Source organism: Nannobrachium achirus, assembly GCF_963921795.1.
Source record: "Nannobrachium achirus genome assembly, chromosome: 10".
NCBI lineage: Eukaryota > Metazoa > Chordata > Actinopteri > Myctophiformes > Myctophidae > Nannobrachium > Nannobrachium achirus.
Window position 1 is genome coordinate 31,304,705 of NC_137819.1, and position 16,371 is coordinate 31,321,075.

The 16,371-nt window shown below is 42.5% G+C and overlaps 1 protein-coding gene across 3 annotated transcripts in view; it reads left to right on the forward strand.

The window, feature by feature from the left end:
* The window catches only part of pogza (pogo transposable element derived with ZNF domain a), a 38,982-nt gene that overhangs the window by 20,352 nt on the left and 2,259 nt on the right, over nucleotides 1-16,371 (forward strand). For all 3 annotated transcript variants that reach the window (XM_080734954.1, XM_080734956.1, XM_080734955.1), the window contains exons 12-28: nucleotides 1,121-1,500; nucleotides 2,072-2,214; nucleotides 2,961-3,061; nucleotides 3,328-3,474; nucleotides 3,893-4,027; nucleotides 4,364-4,438; nucleotides 5,572-5,651; nucleotides 7,702-7,797; nucleotides 7,970-8,089; nucleotides 8,763-8,828; nucleotides 9,108-9,202; nucleotides 10,059-10,483; nucleotides 11,085-11,330; nucleotides 11,931-12,152; nucleotides 14,656-14,949; nucleotides 15,556-15,750; nucleotides 16,210-16,340. In XM_080734954.1, coding sequence (XP_080591080.1) covers nucleotides 1,121-1,500; nucleotides 2,072-2,214; nucleotides 2,961-3,061; nucleotides 3,328-3,474; nucleotides 3,893-4,027; nucleotides 4,364-4,438; nucleotides 5,572-5,651; nucleotides 7,702-7,797; nucleotides 7,970-8,089; nucleotides 8,763-8,828; nucleotides 9,108-9,202; nucleotides 10,059-10,483; nucleotides 11,085-11,330; nucleotides 11,931-12,152; nucleotides 14,656-14,949; nucleotides 15,556-15,750; nucleotides 16,210-16,340 — 2,951 coding nt within the window. The remainder of the gene's footprint in view (nucleotides 1-1,120; nucleotides 1,501-2,071; nucleotides 2,215-2,960; nucleotides 3,062-3,327; nucleotides 3,475-3,892; nucleotides 4,028-4,363; nucleotides 4,439-5,571; nucleotides 5,652-7,701; nucleotides 7,798-7,969; nucleotides 8,090-8,762; nucleotides 8,829-9,107; nucleotides 9,203-10,058; nucleotides 10,484-11,084; nucleotides 11,331-11,930; nucleotides 12,153-14,655; nucleotides 14,950-15,555; nucleotides 15,751-16,209; nucleotides 16,341-16,371) is intronic.

A 16,371-nucleotide genomic window follows, 5' to 3' on the forward strand; every position in this document is an offset into this window, starting at 1 on the left:
CGACATGTTCCCAAATAAATAAGTCCTTATTTAAACAGTAGGCCTACACAGCTTCCAATTCCAAACACAGCCTTTGTGATCATTAATCCACCCGTACCGCTGAATTAAGAATTGACGTCTTTTCTCTTTTTGTCTTTCCAGGTGTAGCCTATTACAACTCGTTAGCCTCGTCCGAACGTTTTAAAGTGCACTGATCAATAGAGAGAAGTGTAACATTGTAAGTCTCTGTAGAGAGGTTAAAACGAATCAAAACAACTTGAAGCAGTAACATGGGGTATTTTTTTGCTTTGCATATACTTGAAGGCATCAGACTAATGACATAAGGTACATTTCTCACCTTAAACAATGAAATGCAGACATGCACGTACTGCTATGTGTTTGAATAGGGAAACCTTATTTATTTATTTTAGCTTTTATTAAAAAATATTAAAATAAGATTTTGTTTGATAATATAAGTTTTGCCATAATCATGCAGCTTTATTACAATGACACAGCTATAACAGCAATGTTTAAAAATGTTATAGATTACAGTAGGAGACCTATAATCTATAATTCTTTTTAAATTCATATTATTTTTGTATCCATATCATGATATTAGACTGGATAATTATCGTCTGTGATTTGGGATATTGTACTACATATAGTCCAAGTCCAAGTCTTATTTGTCCTTTTTTTTAATAAGACAAAACGGACTCGAACCCCCTAGGACTTGGACTTGACTTGGACACTTTAGGTGGACTCGACTACAACACTATAGCACATTCTCACAATGACATCATAAACATATTAACTAGTAGACCTATTGTAAGATTACTTTTTAAAATGACAGTAGGCTACCCCTTAGATGACAGTCCTACTTCAATATCAAAGAGATGCCACTTACAGCAATTCACAGCCGTCTACTGCAGATTTCATCCCACAATATAGTCAGTCAGTTATATGTTCACTTTGTCACGCTCATTCAAAGCATTATGGTAACATTGTTAAACGTCCCCGCCTTTTTAACCCAAATGTGACCAGCTTATGTATTGACAATGTGTCAATTCTTGTTCAATAGCTAAAGCATTAAATAGTTCCAGGCCTAAACGGGTTAAATCATGTACCTGTTTGTGTGTTTCAGACCCGCGCGCCGAGCCTCCTGCCCCCTCCTATTCCCCACCTCCCTCCTGCGTCCCTGGCTCGTCTGCATCCCTCCCGTGTCACTCCTCCTATGCCACAACTCTCTCCCGTGTCTCCTCTTCGCCGACAACAGCTAGCTCCTCCTCTGTCGTCTCCTCTCAGCTCCACCTCCTGCAGCGCCCCCGCCTCCGGCCTCCACCCCTCTTCGTCTGCTCCTCCTCCTCCTCCTCCTCAACCGGAGAAACTTGTTATCCTCGTTGAAGACTTCTTCTACGGCACCGACGAAGGCCCCGGGTCAAAGGTCACGCAGTCAAATGGAACCACGATAACGGACCGCACCTACGAGTGTGACTGTCGCTTGTTACTACCAAACAACATCAGGTAACGCTGTAGTAACGGCACACAACACTGCACAACATCAAGAATCAATGTTTTATTTGTCACTACTCACATTTTCAAGAGGCGAAATGCAATGTTGTGCGGTCCGCAAAGTACCATGAGTAGATATGTACCTAAACTGTAAATCCACAACTCAGTCCAAAAACATTGCATTAACTTACTAAATTTAGTGTAGCTTTAGAATCTTCATACAGTCGGAAAGCACTCTTTTCACTACAGTGTCCAGAGCTCAGTATTTTCTGCGTGCTCTGTTTCAAGGGCCATTAGAAGTTCACTTCTGGTGGTGCCCGCTGGCCTATAGTGGTCCAGGCGCATATACCACATAAGCTCTGATGCCTTTGCTGCATGTCACTCCCCATCTCTCTCCCCGTTTCCTGTCAGTCTACTGTCCTATTAATAAAAGCATAAAAGCCCCAAAACAAATCTTAAAAAATAAGAAGTTCATTTATGAATGTACCTTTTCTCTCTTTGTCTGTCTGTCTGCCTGCCTGCCTCTCACTCTCTCTCTCTCTCTCTCTCTCTCGCTCTCTCTCTCTCTCTCTCTCTGCCCCAGCTTTATGTCTCACGTGCAGCAGCACATAGAGGACGACCTCTATGTGTCAGACACAAATCACTGTCATCACTGCTACAGAAACTTCCAAACTCCATTCAGACTGCAGCGCCACCTAGAGGTTCACAGCCCAAACAACGTTGCACGTATGTACAAAACACTATACCTTTTCATTGATTGCCACGTGACCGGTTTCCCGAGTTATTCCCGACGTTCCAATGCCTCCACGCCCGAGTTCCCTGAGCTTTTTTGTTTTATTTCATTTAATTAATAATCGTGATGGTGTGCATCTGCTGTAAAAGAATCGGATCCGGTTTTCCAACAGGAAGTAGGCATGATCAAAAAAAGGATCTCCATTCACTCCCATGCTAGATTTTGCAGGAAACTCCCATATGTCTGTTTCCTGTGCGGCGTAGTCTCCACTGTAAACATGCTAACTAAAGTAGCTCTTAGCTTTGGAACAGATTGATGGTTTGAATGTGCAGTCTTTTGTCGGCGACGCTGTGCACGATCTTACTTGAGATGGTTATGCCGTGTCTACTTTAAAAAGGTAAGAAAACGAAAAATAGCTGTCAGGGAACATCGGGAAAGTAATTTTTTTTTTTAATATATTTAAGTCAATGAGTTAAGAAAACATTGTTTTTTTAGTACCCACTAGCTGAATGCTAGACTGCAGTGGTATCTGAGATAATCTGTTGTACAGAATACAGATACATAGGCGCTGACCGCATCTGGCCTGTGTGTCGCCACATACCTACTGTAGGCCCTATGTGGTTAACCAGTGCCCCTGAAGCTATATGGTTTGAATGAAGAATGTATGAACTATTGAATGATAAATTACTGTGGTTTCAGAGGTGGTGTTTGTTCCTTCTCTCTCTCCGTCCGCCTGCAGCCACGTGTAAGATCTGTGAGCTGTCCTATGACAATGAAGCTGCTCTCCTTAACCACATGAAGTCCACACACAAACCTGGAGAGATGCCTTATATCTGCCAGGTGTGTGTGTTCTAATTGTATACCTTTTTTATACTATGTTTAGTCCTATTGTGAGCATGTGTATGTAAATTGTGTTTATTTTTCCTCCTCCAAATATCTTTTCATGTTGAAATTGAAAGTGTTTTGTTGTGAGTGTGCGTGTTCCTGTTATTGTTTACCTTATTAGTCCCACAGGATGATTGGGTGTATGCTGTAAATGTGATACCTTTCTCATTTTATTTAACCCAGTTTTGTGCTTATGTTTCTTTTTGTGCGTGTGTGCGTAGGTGTGTGAGTATCGTTCATCATTCTACTCGTCTGTTGTGCGTCACTTCAGAGAGGCTCATGTGAACACACATTACCTGATGTGTGTCTATTGCTTGCGAGTGTTCAAGTCCAGAGCAGCCTACCAACAACACATTGGCAAACACAAGGTACACACACACACACACACACACACACACACACACAGCGATCTGTGCGATGCTGGAGAAAACCAGCATCATAGAACCGAGACATTGAAAAGCAAGAGGAGAAGAATAAATAAATACATTACTGTATATATTCATTCCAACAACATAGTTTTACTGAAAACTTTACACCTGGCTACTGCTGCTATGTTGACAATGAATATAATACCACCAATGTAGCAATACATTTTCTCACTGTTCCCCGTAAAGAAAGAAATGTCTTCTAATCCAAACAAAAACATCCTTTTTTTTAACCTGGTTTGTTGAACTATACAGTATGTTGCTTTTGCGATTTACAGTGTGCATGTTGATATGGCATTCATGGTCCATTTTTGATATATATATTGTGCAGCCCTGTTGAAAGTTGTGTGCCTGTGTCCAGAGGAAGAACTTGTACAGCTGCGTTAGGTGCCGGCTCCTCTTCCTGTATGCCAGAGACAGACAACTCCACAAAGAGACTCATCATAAAACTCACATCAGACCTCGTCAGCTGGAAGGACTGAAACCAGGAACCAGGGTAACTACATGGAATAAGGTTCCCAGTCACCACAACTGATTTCAGCCAAGCATCTCACTCACCGAAAACAGTTTGATGTCATAACACCTTTTAAATCCTATACTTAGTTGACCAGATTCCCAAGGGCTCCACGTTAAATATCTTTGCCAAAGAAATAGACGATCTGCAAGCTCCAGATGTACATTGATGTAGATTGGCCATTGTCGCTGAAGGTCCCACTCAGAATAGGGATGCTATCTTCAAGTGATTAATACATTTATCAACTTTGGTCATAATCTGATATTATTAAATGTGCTTTATAAGTAAACTAGAATCAATGTCTCTCTGTCTGTTCAGGTAACAGTGAGGTCATCACTGTCAGCAGAGCCTGTTAATGACCATACGGCCAACTGTCAGGCCCCCTCCCTTGAGGTATGTCTGCCTGTCTGTCTGCCTGACTGCTTGCCTGCCTCTCTGTCATAATTAGCCTGGGATCGCTTCACATTTTGGGCTTTGATCCGGTCGGGAGCGGAAACCACTCTACGTCATGTTGTTGTCCTTAAAGTTTGGCCGGAACTCTCAAACCGTAAACTGTTAACCGTAAAATAATTCCCCTGTGCTCAAGGACATACTTTAACTTCTTGCCTGCGGAGCGACTTTCAGAACGACTTCCTCACTAGGAGACTCTCTGCCGATCGACTTTCAGATCGACTTTTATATAAAAGCAATTTTTTAGCTTTTTTTTCGATATATCAGTGGCGCAAACGGTTTACCCTACCTTGTACTGGCTGTAACGATAGACTGTGGAAAAAAAAGGATACGCTGATGACGTCACTGGTAATTCAGGCCTTGTCTGTGTAAGAGGGCCGCTCCCAGCCGTTAGCCTGCTAACATACTAACAACATCCATAACGCCGCTTCAGTAGGTCGGATTTTAATTCCGATTTTTGTTTGTGTGGCGTCTGCATCCGACCATTTGCCCAGACGATAGGTCAATGTGAACGATCTGCCACGAATCGTCTAGATCCGCCCGCTGTGTACTCCTGTGCGCCGCCATTTTAAAACCCATAGAGGAGGAGCTCTTCACACAGCTTCACACGGAGACCTGTGATGTTTTCAGTGTTACGATGGCGCGCTCTAGTGGTGTTTTTGGGGGTAGTTTATCGTCTCTCTGGTCAAACTCAGACAATTGATCACATTAAAATATTAATATTTCCTGGCATTATTAGCGCACATCCATATTTTAAGTTCGCAGGGAATGGGTTAAGGGCCTACCTAATAAACCCCTTGATGTGGCATAGTTTTGCTTTTGGAAAACGTGTTTGGTATATGCATCTTTTAGTCCAACTCTTAGCGACTGGCAATACTACAGTAGGCTACTCGAGCATTTTAATAGGGATTGGGGAAACAAACAGGGGGGAAACCAAAACAAAGCAATGCCGCTTCTTCTGCTTGTGGTTTCCGCCTTTCCGGATCAAACGGCCCGTTGTAAACGAATATTAGGCTTTCCTCTTAGGAAAGACTGGTGAGGTTAGTCATAATAAAGTGTGCTGTGTTGTCTAGCAGGTGTCACATGGTCCTGGATCCTCTCGACATCTCAACAACACAGAAACTCCTCCAATGATTGTTCTGACAGATGATGACAGGTATGATCTCAGTCATTCTCTTCTTCAAGAAACATGACTATACTGTATAATAATTGTCCAAGAACTGGCTACAACGTGGATCCTCTACTGCCTTACACAATAGGGGTCGCACATGATTTGGGGTGGGGTCATTTAAGGGACTTTTCAGACCTTTTTAAATCAATGTAACATCGAACCAGTGCATCCAGACATCTAGACTTCACTTGGCAAAAACAGAAATTACTTAAAATGACTTGAGACTTGTTTTAGTTTTTCTACCTCAATGTGTATGCATTCTTCTCTGGAATAGACCGTTTGTCAGCCTTCTGATTGGTCCCTGAGACTCCCTGACTGGCCAACCAGAAAAAAACATTCACTTTTTGCTATCGGGGGTGGAGTTTGTGCAGTGGAGAATATTGAATTTGGCTTTCAACAACTGTCCGCAGTGCGCGACACGGAGATCGGCCGGTACGGTGATAGCGACGGCAAGCGTCAAGCGATCTCGCTCATCATAACGAATAAGCTTCAACAAACTAGTTCACATGTACCTTATCAATGGTCTAAGAGTCACGATTGGGTACATATCATTTAAATGGGCAGAATTACGAAAAGCCAGCCTATTATGTGAGGAGAAACATTCTCTCTGTCCTCTTCCTAGTACCCAAGATGCAATGCGCTTCTCTTTCTATCTCTGATCCAGAGGATTAAACTAATTAAAACATTTATTTTTCGGGGGAAAACTACTGTTTTGCTATGTAATTACTGTACCTTTTTCTTCCCTTTTTATTAATATCACGTAGATGTGTTTTTTGTGGTACTTTATATAGCTGTAATGAGGCTATGAAGGGAAAAAAAATCCCATCCACTACCACTATAAAAGAATCTGCAAAGAGGATTCTGTCCCACTGGGATTAAACAAATTAAAACATATATTTCGGGTAAATCCCCTGTTTTGCAATGTAACTACTGTACCTTTGTCTTCCCTTTTTATTAATATCACCTAGGTGTTTTTCCTTTGGTACTTTATATAGCTGTAATGAGGCTATGAAGGGGAAAAAAAATCCCATCCACTTCCACTATAAAAACAATCTGCCCAGGGTTAATGTCCCATCATAGTAACAGGGCAGAATGGGGCGGGATTTGCAAAAGGGTTTATTGTCTGCCCGTTGTCCGTATTTTGGGCATGATATTACAGGTGAAACATTTTAACCCATTTAGAACGGGTACACATTTTGTGTTTCATTATTTTATGCTTTAACTATTGAAAAATAGCAGATATACATTGCGAGCTTGTAGATCTGCTATTTTTGAAAAATTGTGCAAATTTGAATTTTGACCCGATTCTATAAGTGTCTTTTGAATCCTTCTAAGGTTTTTTTGAAAAACCTGTGTTTCTATGTCAGCAATCTGGCCAGCCATCGTCAAAGAAAAGGTCCTTTTCACTAAACTGGAGCTCAGTTAGTCTGTTCTTGAGAGACTACTATGTCAGTGGTTCTCAAACCTTTTCATGTGAAGGACCCCCAAAATTATATTTATTTGGCCACGGACCCCCATCTCAAAATATCTAGTTCCAGGGACCACCCAGAAGCAAAATTTGAGTTACAAACGTTCCCTTTGAAAATACATATATTCAAAGATGTGCACACATTTTCACGACTGTAAAAAAAATAGCAGATCTACAAGCTCACAGCGCGGCACTCGGTGCCGCGCTGTGAGCTTGTATATCTGCTATTTTTCACTGGTTAAAGCAGTCAATAATTCTAGGCCTAAATGGGTTAAAAAAGTTTCCAAAATTGTCAAAATCGGTGATCTACACAGCAACAATCTGGCTAGCCATCGTCAAAGAAAAGGGAACGCCCACTCGGGTTGTCCCTCTTCCAGCTACAGACTATGTCTCGAGAGAATGACACGGCAACAACGTGTCACGATGCGTCTTTTGAGATTTAGATGGTCAAAAAGTATAATACCACAATCACATACTCACGTTCACACAACTATAATAATAGCCTGTCAAACAATTAGGTGTACCTTTTAAATTGTTATTATTTTGTCTTGTGTTTCCTTTTTACAGCAACGATGAAACTGACACGAGTAGAGACATAGACATAGTAGAAACCACGAAAGGCGGATTGGAACCAGCGCCCTCGGAACTACCAACAAGCTCATGGTCAGTGCTTAGATCATGTTACTAAACCATAAACAGTTGGGGATCTGCAGCCAAATACATTTTAGGGGTCCTTGACATGAAAAAGTTACATTTGCTGTTTTATAACTTTATTATGAAAACTGTATTTACTGTATTGTTTTGTTACTCTCCCCGTTTCTGTGTGTGTGTACAGCTGCATAGAGTGTAAGCAAGCTGTGTCAGGCGGTTTGAGTCATTTCTCGGCTGGAGTGAGGTGCAGTATGTGTACATACGTCACCTACTGCTCCAGAGCCTACGCCAACCACATGATGAGGTAACAAACACAACACACAACTCAACACCTTTCACCGTAAAGCCTAATGTACCGTATGCACCTTGATAAGCCCAATTTATGCTCCATCTGCATCACATCACACACTGTTAATAACCAGCAGTCGTCGTTGTAGTAGAAGTAGTAAAATTGGACCTTTACAACTTTATTTCAGCCAGTCACAGCTGTGTGACACTTCTTGAAGACACTTGTCACCAACCCTCTTAAAGAGTGCTCGTATTGATAATGTGAATAATCCAAATTAGTAACGATTATTAGTGATTTTTCAACTTTTGTGTTGACTAATAGACACACAATTAGTCTCGTTAACCGACTTCAGCATGAATTTTATATTTCTTTGTACAATGGTGTAATGCAAAAATTGCATTTATTTTAGAAAATGGATTATTTAAAAAAGGGTTCAGTAATCGATTAAATGGACTAGTTCAATTGACTGTTGCACCCCTAATCCAATTGAAAGTATGAGACAACAATGAAGAAGACCATCTACATAAATGCTGTTTGCTATACAGTATATGCTATTTTAAAGTAGTAAAGTATTATAAACTGATATTCTGTTAGCCTCCCCTTCATGGTACATTGTACAGAATTTGTCTCAAAAGCAAAAGCTTTCTATGGACCTCGTACATATGATTTTATCATTCTCTTTTTACAGCAACCATGTGATTGATCCTGGTGTGCCCACCCCAAGCTACTCGTCTATGTACCTGTTGTATCCACGGTAAGGATTCTACCATTGTGTTTGCACATCACAGAGACTGACATCAGTACTACTGATAGTAACAGTGATATTGATAATAGTACAGTAGTTGTACTAACAGTAGAAGTTAGTAGAACTTAGCATTATCACTAGTGACAGCATTACTAATACTGTAGTAGTAGTAGTACAGTATTATTCATCACAGTACTAGTAGTAGCCTATCTGTATTATTAGTTTTAGGTCTGTATTAGTAGTTCTGTGTTATTACTGTATTAGTACTATTGTTTTGTTTCTTTTCAGGTTGCCAGTGGGACTCAGATGTCAGTCTTGTACTTATGTGACAACAACAGGAGACATGATGGCCAATCACCTTGCAGAACACCCTGGTCACTGTGGTAACATAACACAAACTTTTTTTTAATTGTGTGTAGGGCTGCAACTATCCATTATTTTATTAGTGATTACTACTGTTTTGTTTAATTTAATAATTGTGCGTTTTTGTATACATTTTAATAAATTGACAAATCAATTAGCCACTTAAATATGACTGTTAAGCCCGTATCAGAGTCGGGTCCGCGGTGTAGTGCTGTGTAGTCTTTTTGAGTCATAAAACTACAACGTTAACGCTCAAAAAGACTACACGGCACTACACCGCGGTGGATAGCCGTCCACCGCGGACCCGACTCTGATACGGGCTTTATAGACAACCGAAGTCCTGATGTCACTTAGGCTAGAGGGCACTATCCCCCCGGTTACAGTTGTTATTTTTGTCATACAAGAACTTTGTTCCAAAAATAAACAAATCATCTGTGAATTTCTGTCAGTGGGGTCGCGCTGCATCGTTTATGATATTTATTCATATTTGATATAACCTGAGTTAATTTTGCCTTAAAAATCGGAAACTAAACTTCTGGGACCAGCACAGATAGACAAAAAGACATTCATGGATTTATATTTAAAAGTAACTTTTATTTTCAGGGTATGGCAGCTGCATACCCCTGCCATACTCAATTGACGCCCCTGCTTCCGGGTCTGGAATCACTGTCCATTGTACTAGCCGCATTCATGGGAAATGTAGTCATTGGCATTTGTTTCTAGCGTTTATTGTGTTATTCTTTGGGTAAATATCCATATGAGTAAAATGTCCGGGGTGGTGTGTTTATTTTTGGAACACAGTTCTTATGGATTGATTATGAATCTGTTATTAAGGATAGTTAATTCATTTGAGTAACTGTTGTCTCTCTCTTGCAGCGATGGCTGTCACTGATTCGGAGGACCAGACAGTGAGCAAACCAGGAGGTGGATCTTTCCCCATCCACCTCCTACCTGCTGGCCCCGCCTCCCCTCAGCTGTCAATCAACACGCTCCCCTCAGCTGGCCCCGCCTCCCCCCAGCTGTCAATCAACACGCTACCCTCTCCTCCCGCAACTCTCCCCTCTACTTCCCCCACTCTCCCCTCGCCTCCCGCCACTCTCCCCTCCCCTTCTCCCACTCTCCCCTCTACTTCCCCCACTCTCCCCTCCCCTACTCCCACTTTCCCCTCCCCTCTCCCCACTCTCCCCTCCCCTACTCCCACTCTCCCCTCCCCTACTCCCCTTCTCCCCTCCACTTACTCCCTGGGCATATCAGCCATCACCCTCACCTTCCGGAAACCCCAAACCACACAGAACAAAGAAGTAATATATTAACCGTTTCCCTTCAGAAAAGTAATCTCATCATTACTCTCCGACAACCGTAACTAGTTACACTACACTACTCGTTACTTTTTTGTTACACCACACACATTATTAGTCAACTAATTTCCACACAATTAGAGGAACACTTTTTACATTTTCAACCTTATTTAATATTTTCATATATTATGGTCCTATTGCTCTCACTGTGGGCAAGCTAATAGAAACTACAGGCCTGCTCAACAGCACCTCTCTGGTCACCCAGCGGTATTGCAGGCCAGGCTCAGGCTACAGACACACACGCATAGATAGACAGACGCATAGCTACACACACGGTCACGCTTAGGAGACGGTGTGACCACCGCTCAAAAAAAAATGTGAAATGACCGATGATGTCACTGCTATGCAGGTTTCTGAACTGTCCACAGCCCACCAATGAGACACAGAGAGTAGACGGAAATGGTGCCATCTTATAATAAGCAATAGTGAGGACCAATTATATGAAGATACGGTTGAAAATTGGCGATGTGCCCATTTAACTAGATCAAATATTAAAACCACAGAGGTTTCTCCTGCTCCCCTCCCCTCCCTCCCTCCCCGGTAGGCTTCAGAGAAGAAAATGTCGACCAGGTCCCAGCGTCCTCCTCCTCTCTCAGTGTCAGAGCTGCAGATGGTTCTGTATGCTCTGTGTAACGGGGTCCCCCAGGCGGCCCAGTGTTTCCGAAGCGACCCGGCTCTCATCCGTGCCTGGACTCTGCAACAGGCCCAGGACACCAACAAAGACAACACACACTCTAGCTGGAACTCAGAGAGCCTGGCTGAATGGGTCCTCGCACAGAGAGAACAACAGGTCTATCTTTCTCACATATACACACACACACACGCGTGCTTGTAGATAGATGCCATTTTCACTTTTTTGTGTGCCATTTTTGGCTTTACAATTTGATTTACAAAATGTGTGATTTGTAAAGCAAGAACTTTGCTGAGCAAGAAACACATTATATACAGGCCGGGGTCATCCCTTTCTTCTCCAGGTTCTATGTTCCCCTCTTACCTTAGGGTTAGGGTTAGGTTTAGGGTTAGGTAGAACCTGGGGAACATAAAACCTGGGGGACATGGATGGATCATGTGGATATTGAGATCCCTGGGAATGGTGTCCATCTGGACCTGTGACTTTCCATTGACTTAAAATGTATTTTAAAACTATCCACAACTTTCCAACATCCCATCGTGCATTGCGCAGAAGGCGAGCGACAATTCCGGCGTCGCAGCCGAGTGTGATCTACAAGCTCACAACGGTTGCATCTGCGACGCGATGTGAGCTTGTATGTCTGCTGTTAACGGAAGTGTCCTGCAGATAATGCTACAGTAAAGCCTTGCAGAAACAGGTGGATATAAATCGTGAAAAGAGTGCCGCAGTGCATTTATGCGGATGATGTTGTTGTTGCAGTTGTGCATCAGTGAGGACAGCCTGATGCGAGCAGCCACCAATGCTCTGAAGGCGTCCAGCTGTGGGCTACGGGAGGCCTACTGTTGGGCCGTGAACTTCATGTTGAGCCAAAACCTCAGCCTGCAGCCTGTCGCCACGCCGGACAGCAGGGGGCCCAACAGACGACTTCCCAGAAACCTGAATGAGAACGCAAAGAAGTTCACACACTTCCTCCAAAAACAGGTAGAAACACCTGTAATGCGTCATGCCATGACATGTTGTGAGCCTGTAGATTGCTATTTTCTGTGCTCTACAGCTCCCAAACAAGTATAATTCAGGCATAAACCTAAAGCTCAAAAATGTGTCTGGCAAAGTCAAGCTCTACAGTAATAATAGATATTAAAGTTATTTTAATACCTTATTTGAATTGGTCAAACTAGCAATAGAATAGAAATGTTCAGAAGTATCTTCCATAAAGCTCTAATGGTCTCATCTATGGTTTCTTCACCTGGTTGGTTGTATGCAGAACAGCTGGAACATACTGTAGGTTTAGAACGATAATACCAAAACATCATCATTATGAATTAATTGTTTAGTGTGTGTAGTTTCACACGGTTTCAAGGTTATGGCCACACCGAACTTTGATTCTCCCTATGCGGCAGATTCTGCCAATGCTTTTCAATGGGAACAGAGACGTTTGTTGCCATTCGTGGATTTCCGCAAAAAGAAACCGATCCGTTCCTATCGAAAAGAATAGGCAGAAGGAAAGTTTGGTGTAACTCTAACCTAACACCACATTTCAGTCGTGAGATGTTTTTGTTGCTTTAATCACTTGAACCATAACTGGGATTGGAAAGGGGCAGCAGACATAGAGTAACAAAGTTTGACATCCTACCTGGTTCATGTTTTCTTTCCCCCCATTCTGAATTCCCATAGACTTTTCTCATATCGCGTCATATAAGAACTGTGTTCCAAACATAAACAAATGATCTCAGCGGTTTCACTCATATGGATATGAAGAATCAATCAATTGATGGTGAGAAAACACTCATGTCGCTGAATTAGTTCCATTTTCACCAGAAACAGACTATCAAATATTTGTGACTGACTATCACCAGTAAGACGCCCTAATCGGGAGATAAGCGACCGTTGGTCGCTTATCTCCACAAATAGGCCAAAAGTTTGTTTTACCAATTATCAAGACATACGGGCAGTTGACAGTTTGCCATGGTTACTCATTGAAGTTGAATCTCCATATATGGAGATAACCTACGCATCACACTAAGTCTGACCTCACCAGCCCATATTTGGGCATGAGCAACTTATGTCTCCATATATGGAGATATGATGACATCACACAGTCCTCAGCCGATGATGTGGCGTGATGTCATACAATACGCAAACGAGCCCTACAGTATAAAGGGGCAATTCTTGCCAGGAAAGAAGCATTTCTTCGACTCAGACCTTATCGCCAGGGTTGGCTTATAGCAGCTGTCGGTAGGACCATATATGGATTCTGTTAGTGTGGATCTCCTAACAGGGCATCATCTGGGATACAATCCCTTTTATGCCCATATATGGAGATCCCTAACAGAATCCCTTTCATGCCCATATATGGAGATCCCTAACAGAATCCCTTTTATGCCCATATATGGAGATCCCTAACAGCATCCCTTTTATGCCCATATATGGAGATCACTAACAGCTAACAGAATCCCTTTTATGCCCATATATGGAGATCCCTAACAGAATCCGTTTTATGCCCATATATGGAGATCACTAACAGCTAACAGAATCCCTTTTATGCCCATATATGGAGATCCCTAACAGAATCCCTTTTATGCCCATATATGGAGATCCCTAACAGAATCCCTTTTATGCCCATATATGGAGATCCCTAACAGAATCCCTTTTATGCCCATATATGGAGATCCCTAACAGAATCCCTTTTATGCCAATATATGGAGATCCCTAACAGAATCCCTTTTATGCCCATATATGGAGATCCCTAACAGAATCCCTTGTATGCCCATATATGGAGATCCCTAACAGAATCCCTTTTATGCCCATATATTATGGAGAAATCCCTGCTCTGAGTATCTGACATCAGTGTGATGTCACCTGTTTATGCCCATATATGGAGATCCCTGCTCTGCGTATCTGGTTGCTATGGTAAACAGTTGGTTGCTAGGGTAAAAAAACATGGTTGCTATGGTAAACAGTTGGTTGCTAGGGTAAACAGTTGGTTGCTAGGGTAAAACCATGGTTGCTAAGGTGGTTGCTAACGTACACTAACAGACCAGCAACAACAGACTGTTGCCACAGCAACGTACACAAAGGTTTGTGTACACATGTGGTGTGAGATATGAGCAGGGCAAAGGTGTGACGTGTGACGGACGGACGGACGGACGGACGGACGGCCGGTGGAGGTTTTCATAGTAAACTGCTCCCTGACGGTCGCAATAAACCATACAGAGCCACCTCCCCGACAATATTGCAGAGACAGTTTGTTTATTTTTGGACCACAATGCTTAGATGAGACGATTTTAAGATGACTCAATGTTATTCTCCATAGAGAAATTACTTCTGTTAACCGGGGGATGATGGACGTCGTGACTTCATTACACTAATTCATTACTCTATTCCATCGCGTTTTGTGTAGAAAGAAACAAGAGCAGACCAAGTGCAGTTGCAACTCAGGTCCGTTTCAAGTTCTAGAGGGTATTAAGTGGTCAATCCCATGCAGTTGCAGACTGGCTTGCCTCCCGTTGCTGTGGGCTTCATGGACGAGCTCAGCATCTTCATCGATATGGAGCGCCTGTCCTCGTCGGCGTTCAGCATGTTCTCCTCGCCGGCGGACACTCCTCCCCTGGTGGACATCGTGCTGTCCGGCCTGGCGGACGGAACCTGCTGCTCTCCCATGATCTTCTACACCGGGGCCAGCCCTGTCCTCCCACAGGGCTTCCCCACCAACATCACCCTGCTGGCTGAGACTGAGGGATTCACTGAGCAACGCAGGCTGGAGCTCTGGCACCACAAGGTGATAACTGCTGCTGGTTCAGGGTTCCAGATGTCTTTTATTTGTCCTTTACATCTGCAAGAAATTACTGTTCTCCTAAAACTGTGGTTCTCAACCTTTTCAGGCCGCGACCTCCAAAATAATCATAATCACTCTTAGTTCTGAAGAGAACTAAGAGTTGAGGCATTGCATTTTGTCCAACACGGTTCTATTGTGAAAATAGCAGATCATGTAGATCGGCTATTTTCACAATTTCTGCCTCTAATATTTGACAATTTGGCCAATGTTTAATTTGTCATTTTGTCAAACCTTTTAATTTCAGGGATCCCCAGTTTGGTCAATATTGGTCGGAAAATGTAGTGTGTATTCAATAACATACCATAATTTTGATCCACAAAATTTAAAGTGAGATATCAACCCAAAATAAATCGACAGATGCAAACTATTAAGGATTTTTTAACACACAACCCATTTTTGTTAAATGTTTTCATTATTTTGTAAAACCCTGTTTTTATTTATATTTCAGTTAACTAAAGTGTGTGTGTGTGTGTGTGTGTGTGTGTGTGCGTGTGCGTGTGTGCGTGCGTGTGTGCGTGTGTGTGCGCGTGTGTGTGCGCGCATGTGTAGGTATGGCGCCCTCATGTGTCCAATCACAGTAGAAGCGTGTTGATCGTGGACACTCATCGAGGTCACATGAATGACCACTTCTTGTCCACTCTAAGCTCCTCCCACACCGCTCCAGTGGTCATTCCTATTGGCTGCTGTTCCCGTCTGCAGCCGCTGGATGTCTGCATCACGCCTGTTGTCAGAGAATTCCTACAGGTAGCTGTCTGTCTACATGTCTGTCTGAGCGTAGTGAGCTTCAAACAGTAACAGTTATTTCAAACGTTTGCCTCAATTACAATTAAGTAACTTTAATATAGTGAAAATAGCTGATCTACAAGCTGTCACAATTTGTAGATCAGCTGTTATCTTTTACGCCACCATTGTACTATGAAGTGCAGTGTTAATTGGTTAAAAGAATCTATTCCATATATACGATTCGTTAACTTTTTTATTTTATTTTTATTTGTCAAAAACTCTCGGCTTCTTGATCATTCCATTAACCTAAATGAAAGTCGGTTATTGGTTGTAAATATCGGTTTCGATATATTTCCAGTGAATTGCCCGTCCCTACTCTGTCCATACGTCATGTTAAGTCTGTCTGTCTGTCTGTCTGTCTGTCTGTCTGTCTGTCTGTCTGTCTGTGTTGTCTAACATCTGTGTCTTTGTCTCCTGCAGGCTCGTTGGAGTCAGCTGTTATCTTCTGGAGGGGTTGAAGGCATGCGTGTAGAGCAGCTGGTTGTGACCCTGTGCTGCTGGCTCAGCGAGGTGGCCTCAGCTCTGTCAGATCATCAAGACATTCTACGCAGGTACCTAGTTTATATATCTAAAGGCCCTTTT